The sequence below is a fragment of the Rhipicephalus sanguineus genome, chromosome 8 (genome assembly GCF_013339695.2).
Source record: "Rhipicephalus sanguineus isolate Rsan-2018 chromosome 8, BIME_Rsan_1.4, whole genome shotgun sequence".
Classification (NCBI taxonomy): domain Eukaryota; kingdom Metazoa; phylum Arthropoda; class Arachnida; order Ixodida; family Ixodidae; genus Rhipicephalus; species Rhipicephalus sanguineus.
This window is the reverse complement of record NC_051183.1, coordinates 62,079,924-62,106,898: the sequence shown is the minus strand read 5'-3', so window position 1 is coordinate 62,106,898 and position 26,975 is coordinate 62,079,924. Positions and strand designations below refer to the sequence as shown.

Below are 26,975 nucleotides of genomic sequence, written 5' to 3'. Positions count from 1 at the left end.
AAAGAAAGAAAGAAAGAAAGAAAGAAGGAAGGAAGGAAGGAAGGAAGGAAGGAAGGAAGGAAGGAAGGAAGGAAGGAAGGAAGGAAAGAAAGAAAGAAAGAAAGAAAGAAAGAAAGAAAGAAAGAAAGAAAGAAAGAAAGAAAGAAAGAAAGAAAGAAAGAAAAAGAAGAAAGAAAGAAAGAAAGACGAATTGAAAAGCAGCAACGGCGAACCGTATACAAGACCCCTAATCATGCCATGTAGCCCGACACAGAAGATGCCGTGCCTTTTTGCCGCGTCAATCCATACGTGTTGGCCCAGTGCCGCTCTTCGCTGAAGACGAAACCTCGTAAAATCGATTCCGACGCGCAGGTATGGCGTGTCAGCGACACATTTGTCGTGTCGTCTCACAGCACCAGCGTAGGCGTACTATAGAGGCTTCCCATGGCGCACGCGTGAGCCGCGGTCTTTTACAAAACGCGTTGGGCCCGCATGCCCTTCCCTCGACGAGCTATGTGCTATTATCTCCAGCATTCTATTTATAATACCGCGTTTTCTATAAGCATTTCACTGAGCGCGCCGACAGCACGTCATTCAGCCGAATGAACGGGTCGCATAAGCTGTTCCGCCAAACTGCAGCAACCGAGTCGAATCACAGGGTTGGTACATGTAGCGCGTCGATTTCAGTGCGGAGGTGAAGCGGTTCATTCGAAAGGGTTGCGTAAACATTGTAAACACGTTGCGGCCGGAGACTTGGCGAGAGCACTCGTGAGTGCATTGCGAAAAAGAAACTCATGCTGTGGTGCTATCGAACTTCACCACTATTGTTTAGTTTGTTTTTTTTGATACCATAAATATATATTCTAACCTTGTTCTGTTATAACAGCAGCAGAAGCGAATTACGAATATGGCATTGCGTGAAATTCGTACCGCGGTTCCGCGACCTTCCCGTCATTGGCTGCGTGACTGCTATTTCGCGTCGTTTTCGACAAATGCATTGTCATAGGTAGCACTCATCTGAGCATATGGACCGGTCCACACGCAAGGTGTCGAAACATCTTTCGCCGCCGTTCCTGCAAGCAACAGCGCGAGAGATGTGCGGCTGGGGTGTACAATTATGTAGACTGGACGAGCGTTCGAAGAAGGTTGCCTAAATGTCGACTCGAACGACATCGTGCATTCCGGAAGGGCGTTAAATTGCATCTTGCGCCTTGGAATTCCTTTCATTTCGAACGTATCAAATGATACATTCCTCAACGTCCAAATATTACATAATTGAAACATAATAATAGCCAGACTATTACGGAAAGTACCCAGTGCAAGAAAATGGGCAACCGGAATAACATTAGAACTGTCAAGCTTTACGCTGGGGACCTTGAATGCGTATGCGAAAGTACCCGAATAACACTTCGCCGATGACTAACAGCACGAGCGACTTTTTGCCTTGTGATCGACACCTACAAACTGAATTACCAGACCGTAAAATTTCTGAAAACAACTTGAGCGTAGCTTCATGTTTAGTCATACCAGAAGCGATGCATTAGACAACTATAGAAAGGTAGGGTCATAGTTCAATCGGCCCTGTATTTTGCGTTAAACCTTCGCTTAATAAATTTACGAGCTCGATGTGACGTATCGCACCGGCAATCATATCGCGGTTCCAGTAAGCAGTGATAATTATTGTTGGTGTCTTATGTCTCAAAACTACGATATGATTATCAGGGACGTGGTGGACGACTCCGCAAATTTCGACCACCTGGTGATCTTTAGCGTACTCTATAAGTCTAAGAACACGGGCCTCTAACATTTCGCCTTCATCGAAATGCTCCGCCGCAGCCGAGATTGGATCCCGCTACCTGATGGTCAGGCACCATAACCACTAGACCACCGCGGCTGGTGGGTTCTGGCAAGTAAAATCACATAAACTGTTATTACAAAAGCTGGCTTTCATAGCGTTGGCGTGATGAACTGCACAACAAGAAACAAGCAAACGCACCACGATATACACTTTAGACTTGGTAACGGATAGATATGATTTTGCGCACCATAGTAAGGGTTACCAAGTTCTAAATGTATACACTCTAAACTTGGTAATCCTTACTATAGGTGCACAAAATCGCATCTATCCGTTGCCAAGTTTAAAGTGTACCATTTTCTCTTTGGAGGTAACGCCAACTCGAACATTAGGTTTTCGGAAGCAATGCAAAAGTGGCAACCAACCATCTGAGCTCCATAAACATCTGTGCCCACCATCGCCTTTAACACGGTCGCTGCGTAGAGCAACGGCCTTACCGCACCTAGCCAGACTGGCTAGAGGAGGCGACGAGCTCTCCCCTTGCACCCCTACGCTTACAGCGGTATTCACACGGAGGACAAATCCTTGGGGGAGAAAGGCGGATCTTAGTGACGTCAGCTCGCGAGGAGAATTCCCCACAAATGCCCCCACTCACACGGACGAGGCGAACGGAGGGGTAGACCAGTGTTACCAGACTTCTCTGGTGGCTTGTACCGTCTGTTTCACCAGCTGCTGACAACGAGCTGCAGACTTGACAACCACTGCCACTCTCTGCAGGAGCAAGTGCAACAATGTGGCTAAACAAGAGCCCGAAATTGTGCTTTATCCCCCACCGCCGGGGCATCGTTTGTCCTGTCGGGGAAAGGTCCCCTTGTCCTCCGAGGAGGCGCGGGGGGATCGCACCCACTCACAAATCCGTGACGTCGCGGTCACGTGATCCGCAATCCCTCCGTGTCCCCGCGTGTTTCTCCCTCGTGTGAACACCCCGTATACGGCGCACTTGCCTATGCCGTCTGCTACGGCCCCCACATCTCTAATCTCCCCCTATCCTCCTTTGGGCGAGCGCGTTCATTTTCTCTCTCCTCCGCTACGGCGCACAGACAGAGCTCTGTCCTGTCCACTCTGCTACATGGCGAACGGAGTCAGCACGCTCCATAGCACGCTTTTCCTCAGCCCCACAACGTATCGGGCGTGGAGCGAGACATTACTACATCGCGCTTGAGCTTTGTACGGAATGTCATGACGATAGCGCGGACGAGTCGCCATATTACAGTGTCCCTATATAATGGCTATTTCGATGCAAAATAATGCTTCGAGATAGTCAGGATGCTGACTGCGGAAGGGCTGGTAAACTTGCACGATCTCAACGTAACGTAATAAAAGAAGCAGATCTGGCTAACTTAATTCCGGTGAAGTAATTCCTACCAATTTTCATTTATTTCGTTCATACAGAAATGGGTAATTACAGGAAAGTTAAGACTGAGCTCTGTTTCTGTTAAATTCCTATTTCGGTCTTAAAAAAGCAGGGAATACTTCAAGATTTGTGCATCGTCTGGGCACCTGGATGCGAATCTTTGGCGGGTAACTCGGCGGCTCACGCCGCTGCCAGAGATTACGTTCTCCGGGCTATGCCAACAGGTTCACGAGACCTGGGCCACGAATACGAAAGCATCCCGAGAAAGTATATACAGACATTCTTAGCCACAACAAACTGGGTAGATTGATTTACCCACTCCGCACACCAAGCTCAGAACAGACCGTATTCTCCCGGAAACTTCAGACCGGCACATTCCTTCATGGTACCCTTTTGCACGCTATGTACCCCACAAGCTACCGAAACGACTGCACATTCTGCTCTGCAGCGAATGCACTCTAGCTTATGGTATGTGGGAATGTGGATAGAACCCATCAATGCCACCTATCACTGGACCACATTCATTTCCCTTTATTTCTCGCTGAACATAGAGAAATGGAATTTGCGAAGTCTTCTTTACCTTAATCTCTACAGCTGCTCATGCTGTACAGTGCCACCGCCACATACGTGTCAGCGCATTTATTGATCATTTCCTCTTTTGTTTTGTTTCTTTCGCTCCTCTCTCTCTCTCTATCTGTCTCTCTCATCTTTCCACTCCCCTTTCCTTTTCCCCCGACATAGGGTAGCCAACCGGACTGCTGTCGGGTTAACCTCCCTGCCTTCTCTCTTTTTTATTCCTTCCTTCCATAACACATACATAACATAACAGCTGCATGACAGCTGCTCGTGTGGAGTGGAGGTGCGTAACAGAGCAGAGAACCGTAAAATTTAAACCTTTTTTAAATAACTTAATGCGGTCGTTACAAGGCTCATAGTAGCAATTTCCGTAGTATCCGGAACACGCGAAACATTCACCAGTTCGATCCACTACTCTACCCTTTAATTTCCTTTTTTCCTGCGGGAAACGCAAAGCATAGAATGATTCTGATGACGTATTCCCGAACCACAGCCAACCCTCTTTTCCCCATTCCAGTTGCCATTTCCTATGGAAATAGAAATGTACACGACACAGAGTACCTATAAGGGAACGGTATACCAAGAAAAGCGGAAACCGAAGCAAGGGATAATGGTTTTTTAGGGCGATCGGTCGGCGCTGCAGCGATGGCGGCAAAAGTGCCATTAATCATTTTTGTTTTGCTTCTGCGCACGCGTGCATGAAATGTAGGCACGCTTATGACCTATCTGGGCGGCCTTCTTCGATCGCTCTCACAGAGAAACTCCGTACACGTCTCTATTGATAAGCCCAACACAAACCTTGGCATTCGTCAGCACAGCACAGTGAGACGTCATTAGGGCTATGGTGACGGCGATCATCGACCGGCCTTGATCGACTCCGGGTTCACGCTACTTGATGAGAGAAGCGTGCTTAAGATTGCCTGTCTATCCTAAGGAGATTAATGTAGCTTTTCAGGACGCTGCAGATAGAAGTGATACTGAGAGGTGCAGTTTCATAAATTCATCGAATGAAATGTCCAGATTCTGCGCTCGTCTTGGAGGACATCTGCGAAGAGAACCATTAAATGGGGCGGGGTTTTATGAATGTCGTAGTTATTAAGGAGGTACTCGAAACATTGTACGCCATTAAACTTAGCAACTGGCCGGAGACAAATCGTGCTTTTGACGAAGTCCATAAGGTTTATTTACAACGCTTGCAGTAGAAACACATCTCCCTCAACCCTCCTTGAAAGTTCGAACTTGGAACCTTTAGAACGCAGGCGCTCCTGTGAAAGACTGAAACTGTTTTATCAGATCTCTCACAGTAACCTAGGAATCGATAAAGGCAAATATATATTTACCTTCGAAATCACCTATAACTCGGTCACACCATAGCAAGGTTTCATGCAAAACCACTGCTTTCCAAAAATCCTTTTTTCCCGGAGCAGCACGTAGTTGGAAAGCCCCGCCCGATGATGCTGTATCATCCGCAACTGTCTCTTCTTTCATGAATGCGATAGCAAATCTGCCAGCTATCCTTAGAACCTTTGTTTTATTTCTTTCTTCACTCTTTACCGCAGCACTCAGAGTAGGGCAGGCGCTTTCCTCATTACCAGCGAGTGGCGCTAGGAGCGCAACGGGCGCACTTAAAGGCCAACTCCGGCGATTTTTCGAGGTCGATGGATCTCAATGAAATTCGCTGGGTACGTTCCTTTGCACGTTTCCGTCATTTTATGCCAAATTACAGGCTTGAGACATGCGCAGATTGTTTGCAATGAATTTTAAAAATTGTCTGCAAACACCCTCCTCGCTTCCCACAATTATTGGCAACATTGCGTCTGTGACGTCTGTATTGTAAGGCAGCGGAAGTGACGCAGCGAGGGCCACCGCTAACTTCGGCGCTTCGGCCGCTACAGCGAGCGTTGCTGTGCACAAGGCGACAAACAGCGTTGGTTTGGCCGGCGCTTCGCTGGTCGTCGACTGTCACAGTTTTCCTACTCCGCGCCGGCGTGACCGGCATGCCTTGCACGACTTCCGGTTTCGTTCGTAACAACGTCTACGTATACGTAGACAGTACACTTGGTTGGTTTCGGTTTCGGTGTTGTGCTTTTTGCTTATTTAAAATTATTCTCCAATTTGCCGAGTATTCCTGCTATCGGGCCCGTAACAGGAGCGTCTCAGGAACATAAAAGCACCATTACTTTGACATGGCCAAAAAATCGCCGGAGTTGGCCTTTAAGGCGTCGGCCAGCTCGCCCGCTCCTGCGAACACCGTTTCTCTTCGCCCTACAGGGCGTGGTCGCATATCCGAGGATTCCGGGGCGATGTCTGTTCTTTCCCCGCGATGTCGGCGCTGAAGTAACAGAGCGTACGAAGCTCGCTCGCTGCAGCGGCCGCGTTTGCGAAAGGAGCGCGCTGTTCAAACAGAAATAAGTAACAACTGTGACAGTTCGGCTCGTCCTGTGTGGACACGTTCGTTCGTTTCGTGCGTCCTGCTTTATGTTTGAGCAGTGCGCTTCAAGTGTCTGTGACGCATCATAGTTCGCGCTCGTGCTGCGTGTGTTCTTTTCGTGTTTATTTCATTGACACAGCGTTTAGTCTTACTGTGTGTGTCGGAGCTGTATTACTTTCCTATGTTCAGCGCTACCTCGCTTGTATCACATTTCGTTGATTGTGTCGATATATATGTTGTTCTCGCCTTTTTAATCAACAAAATTTGCTCATTATGAAGCGCTGTATTGACTGCAATGTTTGTAAATTCCCGTTTTTCTTCTATGTCCCCCCCCCCCCCCCGACATGTTGTTTCTATTTTAAGCTTCCTCTCTTGTTTTCTTGCCCTGGAAAATGTATTATCAAGTGTACCTGTTTGTACCACTCCTGCCTACGACTTCGCATAGAAGTCGGCAGTATTGACTAAATAAATAAATAAATAAATAAATAAATAAATTAATAAATAAATAAATAAGTGCTTTGCAGCGATGGGTTACAAGGAACGGGAAACCAATGAACTGTGGTACATTAGAAAGATTGGAACATATTTTGTTAGTCTTGAGAAGCTTTTAGCGCAAACTAAGACAGGGACACAGAGGGAGGGAACAACACCCTGTGTCCCTGTCTTAGTTTGCGCTAAAAGCTTCTCAAGATGAATATGTACCAACTAGCTCGACTTTCGGTCTTACTTCAGTATATTTTGTTAGATTGTCATGCATAGAGAGAAGAAATAGTTTGTCTCCAAAGTAGTATAATAACAATAATATCTGGGGTTTAACGTCCCAAAACGACGATATGATTATGAGAGACGCCGCAGTGGTGGGGCTCCGGAAATTTCGACCACCTGGGGTTCTTTAACGTGCACCTAAATCTAGGTACACGGGCCTCAAACATTCTCGCCTCCGCCAAAAATGCAGCCGCCGCGGCTGGGATTCGATCCCGCGACCTTCGGGTCAGCAGTGTCTCCAAAGTAGAATATGCTCAACTTCCCAAGTACCCCTACATTCTTGGAAAATACTTGTGTCTATGCCTTCTCCTTCTGAGCAACGTCAAATTTAAAAATTTCCGCTCATGCTCCTCGAGGAAATTAACTTAAGTGATAAAATGTGAAGTGGCTTCCATCACAATCATTACGCTCTCACTTGCGTGTGCCACGATCATATAGAGTTTCATTGTTTTTTCTCTATTTTCTCCTGCTCCTAGGACCTTTTCGTCCTCTATTTCCTTCCCCTACACAGGTTAGCATGCACCTAGTAGCCTTTATATACGCCGGCAAAATTCTCTATTCTTCAATAGAGTTTTCTCTGTCTCTCTGTCACACACACACACACACACACCACACACACACACACACACACACACACACACACACACACACACACACACACACACACACACACACACGCGCGCGCGCACACACACACACGCCTTTTTTTCATTTTTTCCCGAAACAAGTCGCTTTGACGTGCACGTACTATCAGCGTCAAACAAAGCGCGAAAAGCGGCAAGCATGGTGCAGTGCCGGCACCATTGTTGCACCATTGGTGCCGGCAGCAATGGTGCAGTGCGCTCTCTCTAGTCATCACCATTTGCAGGCGCTCCCAACCAGTTTGGCAGCACTGTGCATATGCGTGCCTGTTTATGTTGATGACTGGATGGCACGCACTATACCATTGCGAATGCTAGCAACTGTTCGCGTTTCACTTGACGCCGACAGTACACCTGAATGTTTTCCCAGCGGTAAGGTTTGCCGTAACTGCGGAAAAGTGGAACTCTGGCGACTCGCGTTACAACAAGGCACGGTAACGTTTTCGCATCAAGGAGTCTCAAATGGAGCAACCGATTACTTGTGACGATTGTACCCGTAGAATATCTCCAGAGCCAAGAAGTTCAGGCCGTACTCGTCCAGAGCTTCGTACAGCGGCGCAGAATTTCGACGCAGTGGTGAAAAATTAATCAGATATCCGCCCCCCCCCCTAATGCCTCACAATTAAATCGTCGTTTTTGCACGAGAAACCCTGGTTTTAAATATTTCACTTGATAGCACTTGGGATCGACCTTTAGCACGACTGTTTTAGCAATCACAGCGCCTCAATGTGAAGCTCGCGCTTTATCATTACGCTGATGAGCTCTTTGTTTACACACACAAAAAAAAACAATTTTCAAGAAAGAAACGTGCCCGGTTAAAGTAGTAATCCTTCACCAAGCCATATAATTTGTAGCAACCGTCCGTCGCTTCTTTTTCTGGTTCCCCGAAGCGCCTTCCATTGACCTGCGTTACCTTGGCGATTTATGGGGAAATTTTTGCCGTCCCTCACAAAGCTGGTTCCCATCACCATCCGATTCCTTGGTATCGAGGCAGCTTCTCGTACACTAAGGTGCCTCAACAGCCAATTGGCATAGTTGTTTTAGATGCGAAGCAGCTTTTGCTCGGGGCTGTGTCCGGCAGTGGCGTCCGCGCTTCCCTGCGCATGCTCCTACTCTATCTCCTCTACTCTCCTACGCTCCCTCCCTCTTGCGCGCCTCATTCTCTCCTGTGGAACGCCACGATGAGCGCCAGCGCATGCGCGTCCCCTCCCCCTCTCTCTCTCCTCTCCTACGCTACTCCCCTCTCGCGCGCCTGTCGACCGCGTTCCCCGCTCGCCCTGTGAGAATTCACGACCAGGCTAGAAGGAAGACACGACGCGCGTAGCGTTCCTCTTCGCGTTCCACGACGCTTTGAATGGATGGATGCGGCTTACGGCGCGGGACTTCGCCCCAGCTTAAGAACCTGGCGAGCCAGCTCCTAAAAAAAATTACACCATCTCCCGCTCAAGCGAACCATTTCCCCGCTGCTTCGCATCCACACATGGTTCTCTTTAGCGAGAGATGGTGTAATACTTTTTTTTTTGAAAAAGTGAGCTTTCACTAGTGGTGCCAAGTCTGAAGGAAGGGCAGAGCTGGGCAGCCTTTGTTTCTCTTCGGTTTTCTCTTTCCTTCCTCCTCTCATTCTTTCTTTTTCTCTTTTACAGCTTTCTTGTCTTTATTTCTATTACTTTCTATTTTTCTTCCAGTTTTTCCCGTTTCTTTCGCTCTCTTCCCATCTCTCGCTTGCTTCCTCTATTCTTTCTATTTTTATACGTACTTTTAGCTGCTCTACGCCAAGCGACGACAGCATACGACAGCCCGGACCCCTAAAGTGCTCCGCACTTGATATCATCATCAAGGCGCTCGGAGAGCAAGAGGCAGAAGACTTCTTGGCGCGAGCGAGCGCTCAAGATATGCTACTGATGGCTGTGCTATACGCGGTTTGGCCTGCGTTACGCCAAGCGACGACAACATACCACAGCTCGGGCCCCTTGTTGTATATTCTCTTCATTACATTTTGTCGACGGAAACTCGTCAGAAAGTCACACGAGAAAGCTTTAGTAACAAGGAAACAACTCACTATATTCACAGAGTCAATACAAAACGTCTTCTTTGCTCAGTCTTTTGGTCGCATCTGCCCCCGTCGAGCCGCCGGCCCTCCGTCCGAGTTGGGGAGAGGGTTTCCTCCTCGCTTGCGGTTTTCGTCTTTCGGACCCCACTTCCCTCCAGAGCTTCTTCAGATGTTTCTGCTGAGGGCGGTCCTGCTCCTTTTCTTTACTTTTGTATTTTCTACACCCCTAAAGTGCTCCGCACTTAAAAATGTCAGTGTACTCTCTGTTTTGAAGCTGCATGCACGTGCATTTCTTGCCTCCGCCAAACCGAGCTCCCGACAAATTCCTGTATGTCAAAGGTGGATGCATCACCAGAAGAACCGGATAAGCTACGTTTGGCCTGTAACACCGCTTAGCCTATTGTTTGCCGCGGCAACGAAGGGTCGTAGTTTTCGTTTCGTGTAAACAGCACGCCTTCTTTGCTCTTCCAGTTCTTGTGCGCCCGTGTTATTTGTGGCATCACAGCGCCCGCCATGAAGCTTGACGCGTAACTGGACGGTGCGTCATGCATCTTCCTGTTTGCTGATGCGCTGACAAGTTTGAGCACGCCATGTAATCCTACACCACGGTGGGTAGTTGCTATGGCAACCGAGGACAGCAACCATCGTTGTCCTGGTTGCGCACGCGAGGCGCACAATGGAAAACTGGATCAACCCTCCGCATGGGTCACGTGATACTCTCAGTTACTTAGGAGATTAGCTGAGGGGGAGGGGGGACAACAATGCCCCTACTTGCCGTGCTGAAGAAAACAATTTCAATACCAACCGTCCGACAAACATTTGTCCCTGGGCGTGTGGAGCTTATCAAATAACTTCTCTCACGCCAAAAGTCTAGGCTTTTCTTTTCAAAGATAGCGGTGAGCTGGCGGTCCCGATTTGGCAATAGCTCCCGCATGAGCTACAGCCAAGGAGGTTTTAAAAAGAAATTCTGGGTTGGAAGCTGGGACATCACCTTAGCGGCAGAAGTGAAGCCAGCGCTAGCCCACCCTTCATCTCGGAAATATGCTTTTTCCAGGTGGTGCCCGATTAGAGGTGAAGTTGTTTCGCTTTGTTATTGTAAATTCTAGGTTAATTCGAAAATAAGAGATCGTTGTTCCCGACGAATGTAACATATAGAGATGAGTATTGATAACTTGATCTCAACACAATATGCCAAGACTTGGATGTTCCTAAGGAAACAAAGAACAGAAAGCCATGAAGAGAGGCCATGGATGCATTGAGCAGCATCTGTCCGGGAAAATCTGCCATATTGAACTCCTAGGGCGTGGAAAGGAAACACTCCCTTTTTCTTCGCTCAACGATAAAGCTTTATCCTGCCCCTACTAAGGCGGCGGCCGCGGTCGCGATCCCAGGTTGGGCACAACTTGACTCTCGAGGCACAATTGCCACTCCAGAAAATTTTTATTAAACATCCTTGGCTACAACCCGTTTTTGTTCTGCATATCTCGCTCTCTCGGTAAGACACCATTTTCGTCACTTGGCCTACAGATAAATGTGCTCGCCTGGAGAGATTCTAGAAACGTGTTAGCTTACCTGTGTCTTATCGGTAGATGACCAACAGTTTCTAGCGGCCGCCATCGAGCAGGTAGCTCGCAACTCTCAGGGCAATGCTGGGCCTACTACCGAATAACTCTTTCTTTACCAACCGTAGGCGACATTCCGGCATAGTTATATCTCCAAGCAGAACCAAAGAGCATGTATCCACCAACAAAGCCCCCAACTTCACCAGCACGCTATGCCCCCGCACTGAGAAATCTATCCCAACTCCCGCTGGTAATGAAAGACGTTTTCCTTGGCCGTGACGTCAAGAAAATGAGAGACCGTAATTGGCTGGCACGGCGGTACAAACGCCTCAAAAAAGGAGGTAGCACGTGCCTCTACATGCTTTTGTCGCGGATTACAGGCAAGGATGTTCGGAACCGGACTGTAACCCTGTAATCACCTAGCGCTTGCCGATTATCGGTAATTTCAGCATATAGTAAATTACTGAACTTTCTATTTAGGAAATAGCGTGCGCCGTTGAACGCTGCTTTTTTTTTCTTTTCAGGACGCAGAGCGCGACATATCGAGCGGCCTTTTTTCTCAAGTTGGCGCCTCTCCTGAAATTTTCAAAACAATGATTGCAGCGCCGAACCGTTGGTTGGCGTGCCCGAGCGTCGAAACAGATGTCCCGCTCACGCGCCGTAAAAAGAGTGTCAGAATTGATTAATCGATGAAAGCGCCAATATAGTAGGGCCTTGGGCAAGTACCGGCGCAGGAAATGCGGCATATACCGTCGTTCCCATACCGGAAGTGGGAAATGGGAAGCGAACTTCCGTTATGACGCCGCAAATGATCCGACGTAGGGGACCACGTGCGCAGTTATACGAACGCGTGGGCGCCAGCCTAAGTGCCGGCGAAACGGTAATGCCGGAGGTATGGTTAATCACTCCCGCACGCAGATAAGAAATGGGAGGGTGAGAGGGGGAGAGGGCAGTTATGCTTGCACGTTATCTTGGCTCTGTAGGTTCGGTTATGACGCGAGAGAGTTCTTTTCTCCGGAAATAATAGCGGAGAAACGGCGATGGCGCGGCCAGTTCTGCGGTCTATGAATGACCTCCGTGGACTTTGCCTAGCCTGCAGGCACTTCCTGTTTGCTTGAAGAGACCCTAACCACCTCTGCAAATACAAAGATCGAGCGCGTCATTCTCTCCTGGCGTTTCCCGTCTTTTTAGCACAATTCGTGACGCCAGCAGTCTGTTTCCGTGATGCCGTGAGGAAAGAAGTTCTCGATTGGTCCGCATAAGAGGGATATCAGTTGTGAATTGTCTCCCACCCTGATATGCCATGCAGTCGCAAGCCCGTTGCGGCTTGTGTAGCATGACTATCAGTACGCTATCAACTGACTTCACTTCGTTTTGTTCGTTTTCGAGTGCGCAAGCGGAGATAACAGCGTGTATCCGAAAAGCGCGAAATTCTGACAAGCTCAATGCTTACTGCTGAGATTGTCTGCGAGTTTTGTGAAAAAATAAGGGGCGAGGAGGAGATGGCGCCTGTAGGTGAAGGCTAGCGAAGGCGAGAAAGAAACCACCTTATTCTCTTTGAATTTGGAGTAGTTTAGGGGGCCTTTAAGTTCTCCGCCATGTTTTTTTTTTCTGTGCTTTGTTGATCGAGGCAAAGAGCTGCACTTCCGGTGAGAGTAGGCCAGATGACCGTTCCACAAAATATGCATCACATGCATACTCGTAGTACAGTGTACTAGAACAGGGGAGAACTCGGAACTAGCTTAGAAAAGTGAAGCCCAAACAGAGTCAATCCGCATGTGGCGCTTGCGATCGGCAGTCTACAATGTTTCGTCGTTTAGGAGTTGCGTGCGGCTCCGCCGAAGCGGTGGCTTGGGTAGGATGCCTGCTACCACTAAAAGGCCCGGGTTTGAAATCCGCAGCTGCATATGGTGGGTTTTCTAAGTTTCTTAAATGAATCTGAGGAACCTGGCCGCTGCGATCGTTCGCACCATGGAATGATCACGGATTTGCCTAGTCTTCGTGCTTGTGGGCTTCGAACGCACTTGTGGCTTTGTTTATTGCTATGTTTTGGTTTTTTTCGGATAAAAGAATGGATCGTTGTGAACTTCGTGACCAGATTTGAATCGGTGAGCCTAAAGAAGTTAAAGTGGTGAAGTGAAACTGCTGATTTTTGCTGAACTTCATTTTGCGACAAAGCGGATGCAGGCGACGCGGAGCCAAACGGAGCCGAAAGAACGAAGTTTAGACAAATCCGTGTACTACCCATGATTCCCATGCTGGCTGAAGCGCGATGCATTGTAGCTCCCATAGACACTAGCGCCAGAGTTCCCTCTAGTAAGTATTGTAGGAAACTCTATGTTAGTATCACCTTGTCCAGCTGTATTGGTGTTTCCTTCGGTTCTTAAAGCGAGCTTCCGTTGCTGAGTATACTACAAAAGGTAACGGAAAGTGTGAAGTAAAATAGAAGAAATCTGAAAATGAGCGTAGTTATTTGGAGCGCCACCGCCAGGGATTCAACAAAAACGCAAAGTATGGCCTCCAAGATTTTTGCGTATGCGTGACTCGAAACGAGATTTCAGACTTAACGTTGCTTTTTGTTGCAATGCGTAGCAACAGAAGCTAGTTTTAAGAAAAAAAAATGAAAACCAATACAGCTATAAAAGGTGACACTAAGAATAAGAACCCACCATCTACAGCTGCGATTCGAACCCGGGATTTTTGAGTGGGAATCGGGCATTCTACCCCTGCACCACTTCGGCGGAGCCGCGTGCAACTCTTAAACGACGACACATTGTAGACTACCGATCGCAGCTCCACAAACGGATTGACCCTGTTTGGGCTTCGCTTGCTGTACATTGGTGCTGCGGCCGTTCCGAGCACTCCCCTGTTTTAGTACACTCTTCTTGTAGGTATACGAAATGTTTTAGATTGAATAATACTGTTATATGTCGCGGCGCTGTTGTTGCAGCGTCTATTGACTTGACGCAAGAAGATAGCTTGCCTGTGTAGCACGCATAAATACACTTGTACGGAACGACACGAGCTGTAAGGGTATGCAACCTGAGGACGTCAACCACCGAAGCAATCAAACGTTACCAATCGACCACTGTACGTGTTATAAGAGCCAAGGACACCTACCCAATTGCAGCTTCATTACTTATGAATCGACAATATTGAAATGCGCGGCCGCGGGAAAAATTATGCTAAATGGCACGATAGCCTTAACAACGCCTAACGCCGCGGTTTACAGCATTGATCTCGGTCATAACAGAGGGAAAACTACACACGAGTGAACTAAACCCAGAGACACGACTACAGGCAAGGCATGGTCATGTTAGAAAGGTGGGCGTTGTCATTTTAGTAATGAGCTCAGTCTTTTGAGCAGTTGCGGCGAACATTATACGTACGCAAAAAAAAACAACAAAAAACACGAGGGCACTGTCAAAGTGTCGTCGTGTTTCGTTCCGTGCGTCTAATGTTTGCTGCAACCATTATCACCAATACACCTACATCACCTACTAGCCCAGATGCAAGCCATTCTCCGTCGTTGCTTAGCCTAAATAACCTTAACCTCCCTCCGCGTTTGGATATTTCAAACATTTTTGTCACACATAATACTGACACCAACTGGAACGAAATATACAAGGGTGAAACTCAGGTGACTAAAAAGTCAGGCTCAAGGTTACAGTACAGTGTTCTTGCAACATTTTTTTTTCATTAAATCAGTGATGTCAGGTATAACACGAAATAGCCTAAACGACCCTGCATACACGACACGTTGGTTCTCTCACAGGTGAAAAACACTGGTAAATCTAATTGCGGCAAAATACGCTGCCTTATAGACGTTACCCTCTTGACAGCACAGTCACTATCTTTAGTTATGCATGCATTCGCTGCGGCACAGTCACGCACTAGTGAAAGCAAAAAAAAAAAAAATCGGTCCCAATAGGGGATATCTAGGGAAGCTTACCTGCATTATTCACGCGATTACCGGACATTTACAAGACTATCACTACACTACCGAAACTCAAACACTCCTCAATTGCTCAGACGTAAGCACTGAACACTTCCCCGGATGTAGAAGCACTGTTAGGGTGGTGTAATGTACAACGTCACCATAAGTGACGTTGAACATTATACCACCTAATGGTGTTACTACTACTACAACGTCACCGGAAGTGACGTTGAAAAAGTCACGTCGAGTGACGTCAACCAGAGCTGACATTGAACATGATACCACCTTAATGGTGTTTATACATCGAGGGCAAGCATTCAGCGCTTGATTCTGAGAAATTGCGGAGTGCTCGAGTTTCCGTAGTGCAATGACAGCCCTGAAATTGTCGGCTAATCGTGTGAATAATGCGTGTGAACTTTTGTCACCTAGAAGTGAAGTCTAACATAACTTGATATTCAGTGAGATGGTGCATATCCATGGCTTTTGGGAACATTCAAGCGCCAAATTAGTTTGTTAAACTATCTTTCACTTAATGATGGCTCTTTACATGTGATCCGTCAAAGGTTACTTCTCAAGTTAAGTGCTTAGAACCCGTCCTGTGTCTGTCAATCAATGTGAATGTCCGTTTTTTTTTGCGATTTAATGTTCCCGAAAGAGAAGTCTAATGCACTCTGGGTAATGTACTGGCTGTAAAAACCTCTTCAAAAGCTACTTAATATCGCAGTGTATAATAGCAGTCTATAATCTTACGCTGCTGGTTAGATGGACGGCGCGGCTTTCGTGGGTGGTGGAGCTCTCGTCGTAGAGGCTGCCATGATCGAAGGCCCAGTTCCAGAAAGCCATGAGAGTGGACGAAGCTTCCGCGGTCATAATCCTCGAAAACTCGAGGCCCGCATATACGCTCGCTGCGGCGCAACCGTTCTCGAACGAACGTGAGCGCGCATGGCGCGTTGATTCTACGCGCCTACCTCCGCTGCTGCGCCGGTTATAGATAGGGGACGAGAGAGCAGGAATCGAGAGAAAACGTATCGAAATAAAAAAAGAGAGAAAAGAAAAACAACGAAACACCTCCCGCAGAAAGAAAGGGGACTCGGATAAAAAATGTACCCTAAAGAAGGCCGGCCGTTTCAAATGACAAGACCTCTAGGGCCAGGAGGTTTATGTTTCTAATGTTGTTGGAGGTGGGTACGCTTCAGGAGAAGAAATATAAAAGAAGGAAGAAAAAAAAAGGAACCGAGGGATTAGTAAGTGCGAAAACTCGTATTTAATTATTTTCTTCGGATTAACGAATATGTTGAACGCTCATAAATTTGTCACGGGAGCTTACCTACGGGCACCAATATGCAGAAACCGAGTGCGAAAAAAAAAAACTTCTACTGCGCAGATAAGAAATATGAGCTCTTCGGTAAACACAAGTATGTTTTTTTCTTTCTCTCAACAGCATTATTGCTTCGCCTCATCAATTCGCACGCGTTGCTCTTTTCATTTCAAAACTTTTTCGTTTGCCTGCGAACTTCTTAAGCTCTTAGAGGTATTTCTATTGCACATAAATATTAACAAAGACCTCAAGAAAGACCTAAACTCTACCAACAAACTCAATTGTCGCGCTTTTAAAAACAAAGTTGCTTTTCATTTCTCTTTTTCTTGTTTCTAACTAACACGGATATTTCGCTTAGTAGAATTGTACACTGCCCATTAGTGCTGTCCAATCTTGAACAGACGAAATGCATGCTGGGAGAAAACACTTACAATTCATGCCTAATTGAATTTGTCTTATTGTTGGAACGATGACGCTTAGATCGAAAAACAGCGCACGTGAGAGAAGGGAGACAGCGCCTCATCGTTGTTTTGTAGTAATTCCTTTTTTTTGTCCCCTCTAAAACAGCACACAGAATGTCCATCACTCCACGGACAATTGTGAGCATAGGATGCCACCAGCTCCAGAGGCGTATACGCACTCGCAAGTTCCCACTTCCTATACGCTATGTTTGTATTGCCATCCGTTTCCGCCTCGACAAGGAAGGAGAGGAGGTACGCACCCGCAGGACGAGGAGCGGAGAGAGGGAAGCGCGCATCTGGCAGGAGTGAAACTCGGCGATAAATTTGAACACAGGGAGAATAGCATGCGGGCGAATATAATATATGCATCGTATTTTGCTATTGCATGCATTTGTTTGTCTTGGTAGGGCTTTCTTTTTGTGCGTGTGTGTGCGCGCGACCGAGAACAGTCTCAGCAAAAACTGCAGAGGATTGGCGAAAGATGACGTTGGAAATATAGGTTCATTATAAGCAAAAACTACCGAAGCAAACATCTCCATAGGCAGCGAGTAAGCGTTTGTATGCGTTTTGCTTATCATTGAGCGCTATCATCATTGCGACATAGACTCGTAACAACTAGCCCAAACTTCAAGCCTTGCTGCAAGAGCTATGGAAGGCGATTTTTGAAATGCGTATACAAATTTATAGGTACAGTCTCAACGAAAAAAATTCGCAGATCCCACGTACCGTGGGAATCGATGTTTTGCGAAGCATGGGCAGGAAAGTGAACGTGGCGTAATTTATCACATTGAGCGAAACATGGCGGCATGACGCTAGAGAAGTGTGCAAACGGTATACGCACACATATGCTGAAGAGTCGCACATGTGTTATATAACCAGTTCTTTACAGTTGCACAATAGCTACATGGGTGTTATCAACACCAGACGCGGTAAGCTGATATGTAGTGCTTATATTCTTCAATACTGGATAGCACGAATTCGAACAGGACAAAGAAGGAACACAGATGCACAGGACGGCGCTTCTCCCAACTAAGCTTTCTTCTGAAAAAAATTCTCTCGATATATACGAGTGGCACACGAGGTGCCGCACGTACATTACAGTTCACAGTTGCAGTTGTTATGCTTGTAGTGTACGTTAGTCTTTCACAGTGAATAAACAAAGCGAAGCAAACAGGACTTGTTATCGAATCCGTCGTGATCGCGGCTGTAGTCAGCTGCCGAAATCGGGGATGCCTCTTACGAAGAAATTATATATGATGCCTATTGTCCTGGACATGTCAACGAGGTCTTGTGATGTCCCGTTCACATCCAAGCTGTCTTTCATGCAGTGTAAGAAGCGGCGTTGTTGGGTTTTGATAAATCAATGTTGAAGTCACCGGTAATGATGAGAGGCATGGTCCCCTCGGCAAAGTTACTGAGGAAGGCACTGACCCCGGTTTTTGCGTGTTCTGTATTCAGCTCCGTCACTTTCCATGCGTCCGCCGCGGTGGTACAGCGGTTACGGTACTCGGCCGCCGAGCCGAAGCTCGCGGGTTCGATCCCGGCCGTGGTGGTTGCATTTCAAAGGCCTGTGTGCTGTTGGGTGTCAATGCACGTTAAAGAACACTGGTGAGCACTGATTAGACACTGCCTAAAGAAACTGGAACAATGGTAAAAATTTCCGGAGCACTCCAATACGGCGTCTTTCATAAGGATATCTTGGTTTTGGGATGTAAAACCCCAACAATTCTTATTATTATCACCTTCCTCGCGTATCAATGTGTATGTTCGCGGTTACTGTGTTGATTGAGACTCTGTATCACCGGTGGCCCATACCCGTTCAACATGAACTCTAGTATGCGGGTATATGCCACACGTGACTTAGAGAAAGGGTTTCATGACGTAAGCGACAGGTATTTTGCGTTATTCGTGTCAGGACCAGTGAATCGTGCTCTTCATGCACTGATCCTCTGCTATGGGAATTTCGGTATATTAAAACCTATGGAGACGACCAGCAGGGCGCCTAGACGTAGGCGGCTAGATAGATAGATACGTAGATAGAAACAGCCAAAGTGTCTGAGGCTCGCTAAGAAATGCTTCGCATTTAAAAGATTAGCACAAGTGACCGGAGCCGCAAAATCGCGACGCGCGGCGCTGTTGCTCACGAGCACGCCGATAACTAGTTTGACAAGCACATTCCATTTCCCAAAGCAGGGGTGGCCGGCGGACCGGCGGAAAGCAGCCCGTCTTGCTGTTGGCCCATCCGAAAGCCCAAACCTTAAAGAAAGGCTTGTCCATTGCTTATCGGCAGATGTGGCTATGCACACTATTCCTTTTTTTTTCTTTTTGTGCTGGAGTTGCGAGAAACCGTATCTTTATCGCAGTTGCCCCGAAAATGTTTGTTGGAGTGCTTTCCGCCGGCCTCCCCTGCTTTGGAAAATGGCATGTGCTTGGCACTCTTGATAGCGGTGTGCTGGGGAAAAACGGCGCCGCGTTTCGCAATCTTGCCGCTCCGGCAACCGGTCACTTGCGCGAATCTTTTTCCGTTGAGACGGTACGTCTCGTTGAGACGATACCTCTTTCGACCGAGCGAACGGGCATTCAACTTCTGCGGAATCACACACACACACACACACACACACACCACACACACACACCACACACACACACACACACACACACACACACACACACACACACGCACGCACACAGAGGTGATGAATAATACAGTTTATGGCCTCTACAACATAGTTAACATTTATATTATTAAATACAACATAGTTAACACATCTATTATTTGAATTTATGTAGTGTAAATTTGCGCTACGTTGACGTCACTTGTGTGTGTTTTGAGTGCGCGTTGTTTTTTTTTTAATGTGCGTTTCAGAATTAGAGAAGTCGACCACTCGAAAGTGAACAAATGGACAAGTGAAGCAGCAGAGTGTGGGGACATTATAAATACCCATAAAATAAGCAGTTTGCACATCTTACGTAAATTTATTTCTCTGATTTTATCTCCCTAAAAGTTAATTAAATTGGCTTGCGTGCATGACCCCAAATGAGTAGTCATGAGTGAAATGGCAGACAGTTCAGCGAGAGCGGCGTTTTTTTAAATTAATGATTGAATGAATGTTCATTTGATCTTGAATACAACTTCAAGAACGGTACAGAAGCAAAAGGCGAGCAACGCCTGATAGTGGCCCCTGTACCCACAACATATTGCAAAATCATTTTACATGATTTAGTCGCCGTTCATGGACCTGTAATGGTCTGGGCCCGTTTTCACAAAAGGGTGTTAGGTAAAAATTTTCGTAAGATAATATTCCAGCTAATTACGATGCGGGACATATCATTAGTAAAGCCAGCTGACTAATGGGGAAACGCACTTACTAAAGAGAAGTTTTGTGAATTCGACCCGTGGATATTTTGGCATGTATTCGCTACGTCATCTCTGATAATTGATGCTACGCTCTAAAATTCTTTTACAGCGCTAGGGGTGTTCACCTATCCCACGGCTACCACCTCAACCTTTGCGGCTTCTATAAAGATTTCAACACACACGACAGCAAGGTCTAACTACGTGTACGATAAGAAAAGGTGTCATTAAATACTTTTTGATTATGTGACCTCATGGTGCGAAACAGAATATCTTACTACAAAAAATTTAGCACCGAAAGCTATGAAAAATTACGCATTACACTATGACAGCTGCAATATACAGCTTTTAGATAAAGTTATACATTGCAGCTGTCACAGTCATTAATTGCGATGAAATACCAGCAGAAAAGAAAATTAGTTTTTTTCCTACCGAGGGTTCCATTTTACCCCTTATAAGAGAGGACATAAGCCCCGGTATAATCAAGCACCTTATTTACAACTCTAAATGCTTTACAATTTTTAGTGCGCAGATTCAAAAGGCGCCCAGTTGTGCAAGATCATTAACGAACTAAAAGTGCGAGCTATTTATGGAAAACAACAACGACAACAACAACAACGACAACAACAACAGTGAAGACGAAAATGGGACCAGAGGGTGCATTCATCGAGGAACGCTGAGCTACACAGAAGTGTACAAGGAGCACTGAAATAAAGCCATTTAGGTGAATACAAAACAAAGCTTCGCTTATCACTGATTCCTGCATACGTGTGCGCGGAATACTTACAATTTTGTCTCCGCGATTAGATTCGCGCACTTGCTCTTTTTTTTCTTGAAACGAAGCATAAAAACTAACATGCTAGTTTCCCAGTTACGTCGCGTCTTTTTGCAATATTAACGGCATTATCGCTAGGTTAATTGTAAGAAAGCCACTTCGTAATGTTTCTGATGCAATGCTCGACCCATGTCGTTTCGTGAGGGACATCTTAATGAACTCCATGAAGAAAACAAGGTCATTTGACTCTTTTTTTAGCCCCTATATAACTCTTTTTTGGTGAGACCTACGTCCAACGACTTTCCAGAAGGGGTTAACGTGTCGCTTTAAAGAGAGTTATATAGAGGTATTGGTCGAAGGAAGAGTCAAAATACTCTTTTCTTCCTAGGGTGTTGCCGCTAGTTTATTATGCTTCAGTATCAAACTAATGCAGCGTGACTGCACAGAAATATAGAAAAATAAAGGAACACCACAAACCAATGTTTGTTGACCGACAGCACACAGAGTGCTTTCCAAATACATGCCATATCTTAAACGACGCATATCATCTGCACGGCAGGTAAACGAAAAAAAAAAAATCGAGAAACAATTAAGGACTGCATAGTGTGCAACGGAAAGGAAAAATGGTAGGCGTAACATTAAGGAGTCGGAAGGCAGCAAAAAGGGTGAGGAAACAAGTAGGTGTATACGATACTCTGGCTGACATTAAGCGAAACATATGGACCTGGGACATATGGGTGGGCAAGAGAAGTGGAGCTCACTGAGACTCACTCAAGAAATCATATTTCGCGCTTAGGGCTCACTCGGACTCCGACCCACCAAGCCTTTCCTCAACTGGACTCACTCGAACTCAGACTCACTAAAATTTTGCTCAACCGGACTCACTCCGATTCAAACTCACCAAAATATTACTAACCCAGACTCACTCAGACTCGGACCCACGGTTCTCTTTGAGTCTGGGTGAGTCTGAACGAGTGGACTAATGAGTGAGCTATCCGAGCTATGTTGGGCCGGCCGCGTAATGCGTAAAACAGAGAAACGGTGGTCAGTTAGAGCAACGGAAATGTTACCAAGGGATGGGAAACGAAGTTGGAGGCAACAACGAATTGGATGGAGTGTAGAAATCAAGAATTTCGCAGGCTTGAAATGTAATCAGCTCGCACAGGTTTGGGTAAATTGGAAATCACTGAGACGGACATTCATTCCGCAGTGGACATAAAATAGACTAAAAGCTGTGATGATGATTACATCATCTGCGACAAAATCGCACATAGAGTTACGTTACACAATAGAGAGTGATTTCGCTCGGGCAAGTTGGTGTGACCTCTGCAAAGACAAAGAGCACGAACGACGAAGACACAAGAAGACACGCACACACAGGACCAGTGCTGAACTTCCAACGGAATAATCTTTATTTTTAGCTGGAATGTGATTGTGAGGCATATGCCACTGTTATGCTCCTCGCGCAAGATCACGTTCCAGCTAAAAAGGAGACTTATCCCGTTGGAAGTTCAGTACTGGTTCATGTGTGCGTGTTTTCCTGCGTCTTAGTATTTCCTGCTGTTTAACGTTGCAGATGGCACAATAGAGAACTTACCTTCTGCGATCTGCTTCCGAGGTCTCCTGCCACGACGTGAGCCAAGTCAGCAGGGCTGTTTGGCCTGCTTCCTTGCTGGCTCTTCTGCTGCTCGCCTGTAAAAAAGAAAAGCTCATTTCGCGCAATTTAATCTAGCCGGATGTAAGCTGCTAACTTGATTTTGACCTCCTGTATGAAAGGTAATAGACTTCGGAGAGAAAAAAGAATTCTGTCATAGTAGGCCTGGGCGATCAGATGTGTGGTTAGGGTACAGTATTAACTTGCCTTTTGGGAACAAATCACCGAAAGGATTGTGAATGAACTCTTTCCTTTTGTTTCACCTACAGAAGGCTCGTAAAAGCTAATTCAAGAAAGCGATCTATTTTTAATTAACCATAAGGCTCCTTAAATTAAACATATAACAGCGGTTTTATACAGCACGGAACAGCGATTTTTATATAACGAAGGCGGCGTTCCTTCAGAATTTAATCGCTGCCTGCAAGGGATCCTGGAGCAAGGAATCTGTGCTGAGACTCATCTGCATTTTTACGAGGTTAATGATGCGGAGCGAGCCATCCTCGCTTCCATCAGCCTTTGCATTTATTAAAAAATAAAAAGAGATAGAGTGAAGAAGCGATTTACTTATTTATGTATTTATTTATTACAGCGAAGCTGTATACAGCTAGGCGAAACCGAAACGTGTCCGTCCTATGTGCGCAAGAACTCCTAGAACGTATGTACCACAGGAATTGGGCAAGCTCCACTACTCACCACTAGTTCAATAACAATACAGAACACACGGGCGGCAAACACCAACTAAGATTTCTAGATAGACGTAACCAATAATCCGGAAGGACTTCAGTAAACCGTCGGGACTGACCCAGTGAAAAACACCGAGGCCACACGTTTGAACTCCGCTCGTTAACCATCTGTACGAAGTGCTTGGGCGCTGTTTTTAAAGCGAAGCCCTCCTTGGCTCTTCGGACGCTTTTGGGTTGTTTTGCTGTGGCCTGGGATGCGCGCGCAGCTGGGCTTAGCGATGGCGCCCCTTGTGAAGGAGCAATAATGGCGGCTCACTTCTTTCACCCGCTTTCACCTCTCTGCAACGACCGTGCCCCATATTCCATAGTGGGTTCTAAGAACAAGCGTCTCTCCTCACGCTTGTCAAGAGAGTTGGCGGCAAAAAAACAAACGCGACACATTAAGGAGTTTTCGAATGGGGGCCTCAAACTTTTGAGGCCCCAAAGCACATTGCTTGTGCTGGCTTTGAGCCACGCAAAAGGGACGTTTTTTCTTCTTTTTTTTACCGAAAGGCCTGCCGTTAGGCACAGTGGTTCGCGGTGTAATATAGGAAAGGTAAGGAGCTTAACTAGACTACGTCCAGTTTGCTACCTTACACATGGCGAGGGGAATAGAAGAGAGAAAGAAGGGAAGTCACATTTCACAACACGCGGACACACAGCGAAGGGTTTCGCAGGCGGTCGCTCAATGCTGTTGTATTCAGGTACTTCAAGTGGGCTCGTATGGCTTTCTGGGCTGCTGTGCTGTGAGACCAGGCTCCCAACATCTTTCCTGCAGTAAAAGACCGATCATCGAGTCTCCTCAAGGCAGACGGGAGAGTCTGACTATCTTGTTCAAATTGGGGACAGTGGCACAAGGGATGATCAATAGTATCTGCAGCAGCTGTAGTTATTGCACATGGATTACTCTGCCATACCAATGCGATAGCTGAAGGTGTTGGTAGACGCTACACCAACCCAAAACCGACACAGCATTATACAGTCACGTCGAGGAATCTTGGGTGGCAGTTGTAGCTGGTGTAACGATTCAAGGTTCTGTGGACGACGATTGGAGTTCAGCGGAGAATTCCAGTGCGTAATATACGCATGCAGAGTAGTTTCATGTATGAAGTCTAACAGTGAGCGGTGAAACGGTCTGCGAATCCAGCGATCAAGGTCGGGTAGTCGTCGAGCCTGAGGCCTGTTTTATGCAGGTGGCGAAGACGGCTTAAACGCACGCCTGTACAAGTCCACAGCAAGTGTGTCGCTGTCACATCGTGGATGGGGGCGTCACAAAATGGTCATGATGTCCCCATATGGGCCGCGGTTGTATTGCGCCCAGAGAGTGGTCACAGATGGGCTAAGCGTAACCTCGACACGAATTCTCCGCAACGTATCCTCCTCTCGGCGGGTTAAACCACCAGGGAGGTCTGACCCACACAGAAGTACGAGTTTTCGAATAGTGTCTTACGTTCATAGTTATCCGTCTTGCGCTTGCAGCGCCACGGTGGCCAGAAAGACAAGCTACGATAAATAATAGTTAAAAGCCAATAGAGGAATTTCACTCGATACACTTATTCTATAATATTTCAAAGATGTAGGCGCAATACATTCGATGGTTACCACCATTAGTTATGCGAATCCACGTTGCTTGCCGCCATCAGCCGCGATAATCGAACTTTCAGTCACCAGCTGCGTTCTCGTCTGCGTTAAGCCTACGAGCTCTCAAATAGACGAGCGATCCTAAACACACCGGCTCTTTCTCGGCCAATCTTTGTTGCGTGAGCTAGATGAGAGAAAGCAATAACCAATACCAGCATTTATGTATTCATAACGTCATCATTTGCTCAGAAATCGGGCGAGTTTGTTCTTGGTTGATAGCCGTCGCTTCGATGTGTGCCACCATGTTTACTTGACGGAGAGCTTTTGGGGCAGTCTTTGGGGCTCCCGCTAAATTTGAGAAATGGCGTGCCCGACGCAAAGCACTGTTTCGGACTCGCGCATGCTGAGCTGCTTCGACGCTATTTTTGGGTCCCCTATTCGAAAACTTCCTAATATCCAATTTGTGGTATCTACCCTTTTTCGTCGGCCCCGTGAACAGAGAGGACGAGCTCATCCTCACTGACGGGATCGAATCCTGTCCGCGGCGTCAGCATTTTCAATGGAGGCGAAAATGCTTGACGCCCGTTTACTTAGACTTAAAAGCACGTTAAAGAACTCCAGATGCTCGAAATTTCCTGAGCCTTCCACTACGACGTCTCTCATAATCATATCGTGGTTTTGTGACGTAATAGCCCAACAATTATATTATATTATATCTCACCTGATGGTATGGGCGATGTGTGCATTGCGCGAGTTGAGTGGCGAGACGTAGACATCGCGCTGGCCACTCCCCTTTACCTATACTATTGAGATAGCAACTACATGAACAGTCGTGGTGGGTTTTTGCCAGTCGCCGTCATGTTCTTTACAAAGTCCAAATTAACAACATTGCCCCGCACATCGAATGTTCTACGTGCGAGCACTGGGGACGAACGCGGCGCAATCAGCGGTGAAACGAGCCGGCCATCTCCGTCGAAAGAAGGGCGCATGCGATAACATCGCTCTGCGTGCAAGGCCTGCTGTCGATGGCTTCTCAAGCAGACAGGAAGTGACCCGCCCGTCTTTCCTTGGGCGAGGAAGCATGAATAGGTGCCTTGGGACATCGCTACAAGTGTTCGGCTGCCAGCGCCATCCTGGGCGGATCCTCCAGGCTGACTTAGGGGCCCTCATGGCCCCGGGTCGGCTCTCCTCAGGATATTCTCACTCACTCACTTGGGAAGGGAGGAGGGGGAGGTGCTGTGTCGTTCGAGTAGCAACTGCAATCGTTTATCATAAGGGCGTGGTTGCGAGCCCTGACGCACGTTCTATCTTGAGAGACATCAGTAGTCGGCTCGAAAACCATAGTACGTGTTGAGCACTCACCGCTTATTTCGCATTGAAACGACAGACAGCACTAAAACCGCTTCACTCCCTCGAGCGGCCGTATTCCCTTACACCAGCTTCGTTGAGTTACGCGAGATCGGATCTAAAAGAGTTAGCTGCTAGCATTAATTCGTATAACATTTCAATTTGTTGCTTTTGCATTCATTGCCTCGCCCTTACGGTGAAACGATTTTTTCGCTCAAATAAACAACCGCTTACGTCAGTCCGGCAGCAAAGAAAATGCAAATTAATGACTTCACTACCCTGCGTTTGATTCAATGTGCGCAATATTTGTGTGCATATGTGATCATTTTGCAAATCAGTTTTGCGGAAACCCGCAAGGTGGCGGAAGGGTTAAGAAAGGGAAAGTAGACAACCACCCAACTGTAGCACGAAGCCACAAGGAAACGAATTTTTCGGCGACTAAGAGGCTTTATTCCTGAGAAATCCGTATGGATTTCCTTGTGGCTTTGTGCTACAGTTGGGTGGTTGTCTACGTTCCCTTTCTTGATCATTTTATATATCATAGTCATCACCCGACACCTGGAGTAGCAAGCCAGGCGATAAACCAGGCTGACATCTCCGGAAATATGATTA

General features: G+C 46.8%; 1 protein-coding gene across 1 annotated transcript in view; it reads right to left on the bottom strand.

The window, feature by feature from the left end:
* LOC119403267 (anoctamin-4) overlaps positions 1-26,289 on the bottom strand; it is an 89,179-nt gene extending 62,890 nt beyond the window's left edge. The window contains exons 1-2 of the mRNA XM_049418249.1: positions 26,229-26,289; positions 22,657-22,751 (exon numbers count right to left, since the gene is read on the bottom strand). Coding sequence (XP_049274206.1) covers positions 22,657-22,751; positions 26,229-26,289 — 156 coding nt within the window. The remainder of the gene's footprint in view (positions 1-22,656; positions 22,752-26,228) is intronic.
* Positions 26,290-26,975: the final 686 nt, after the last annotated feature.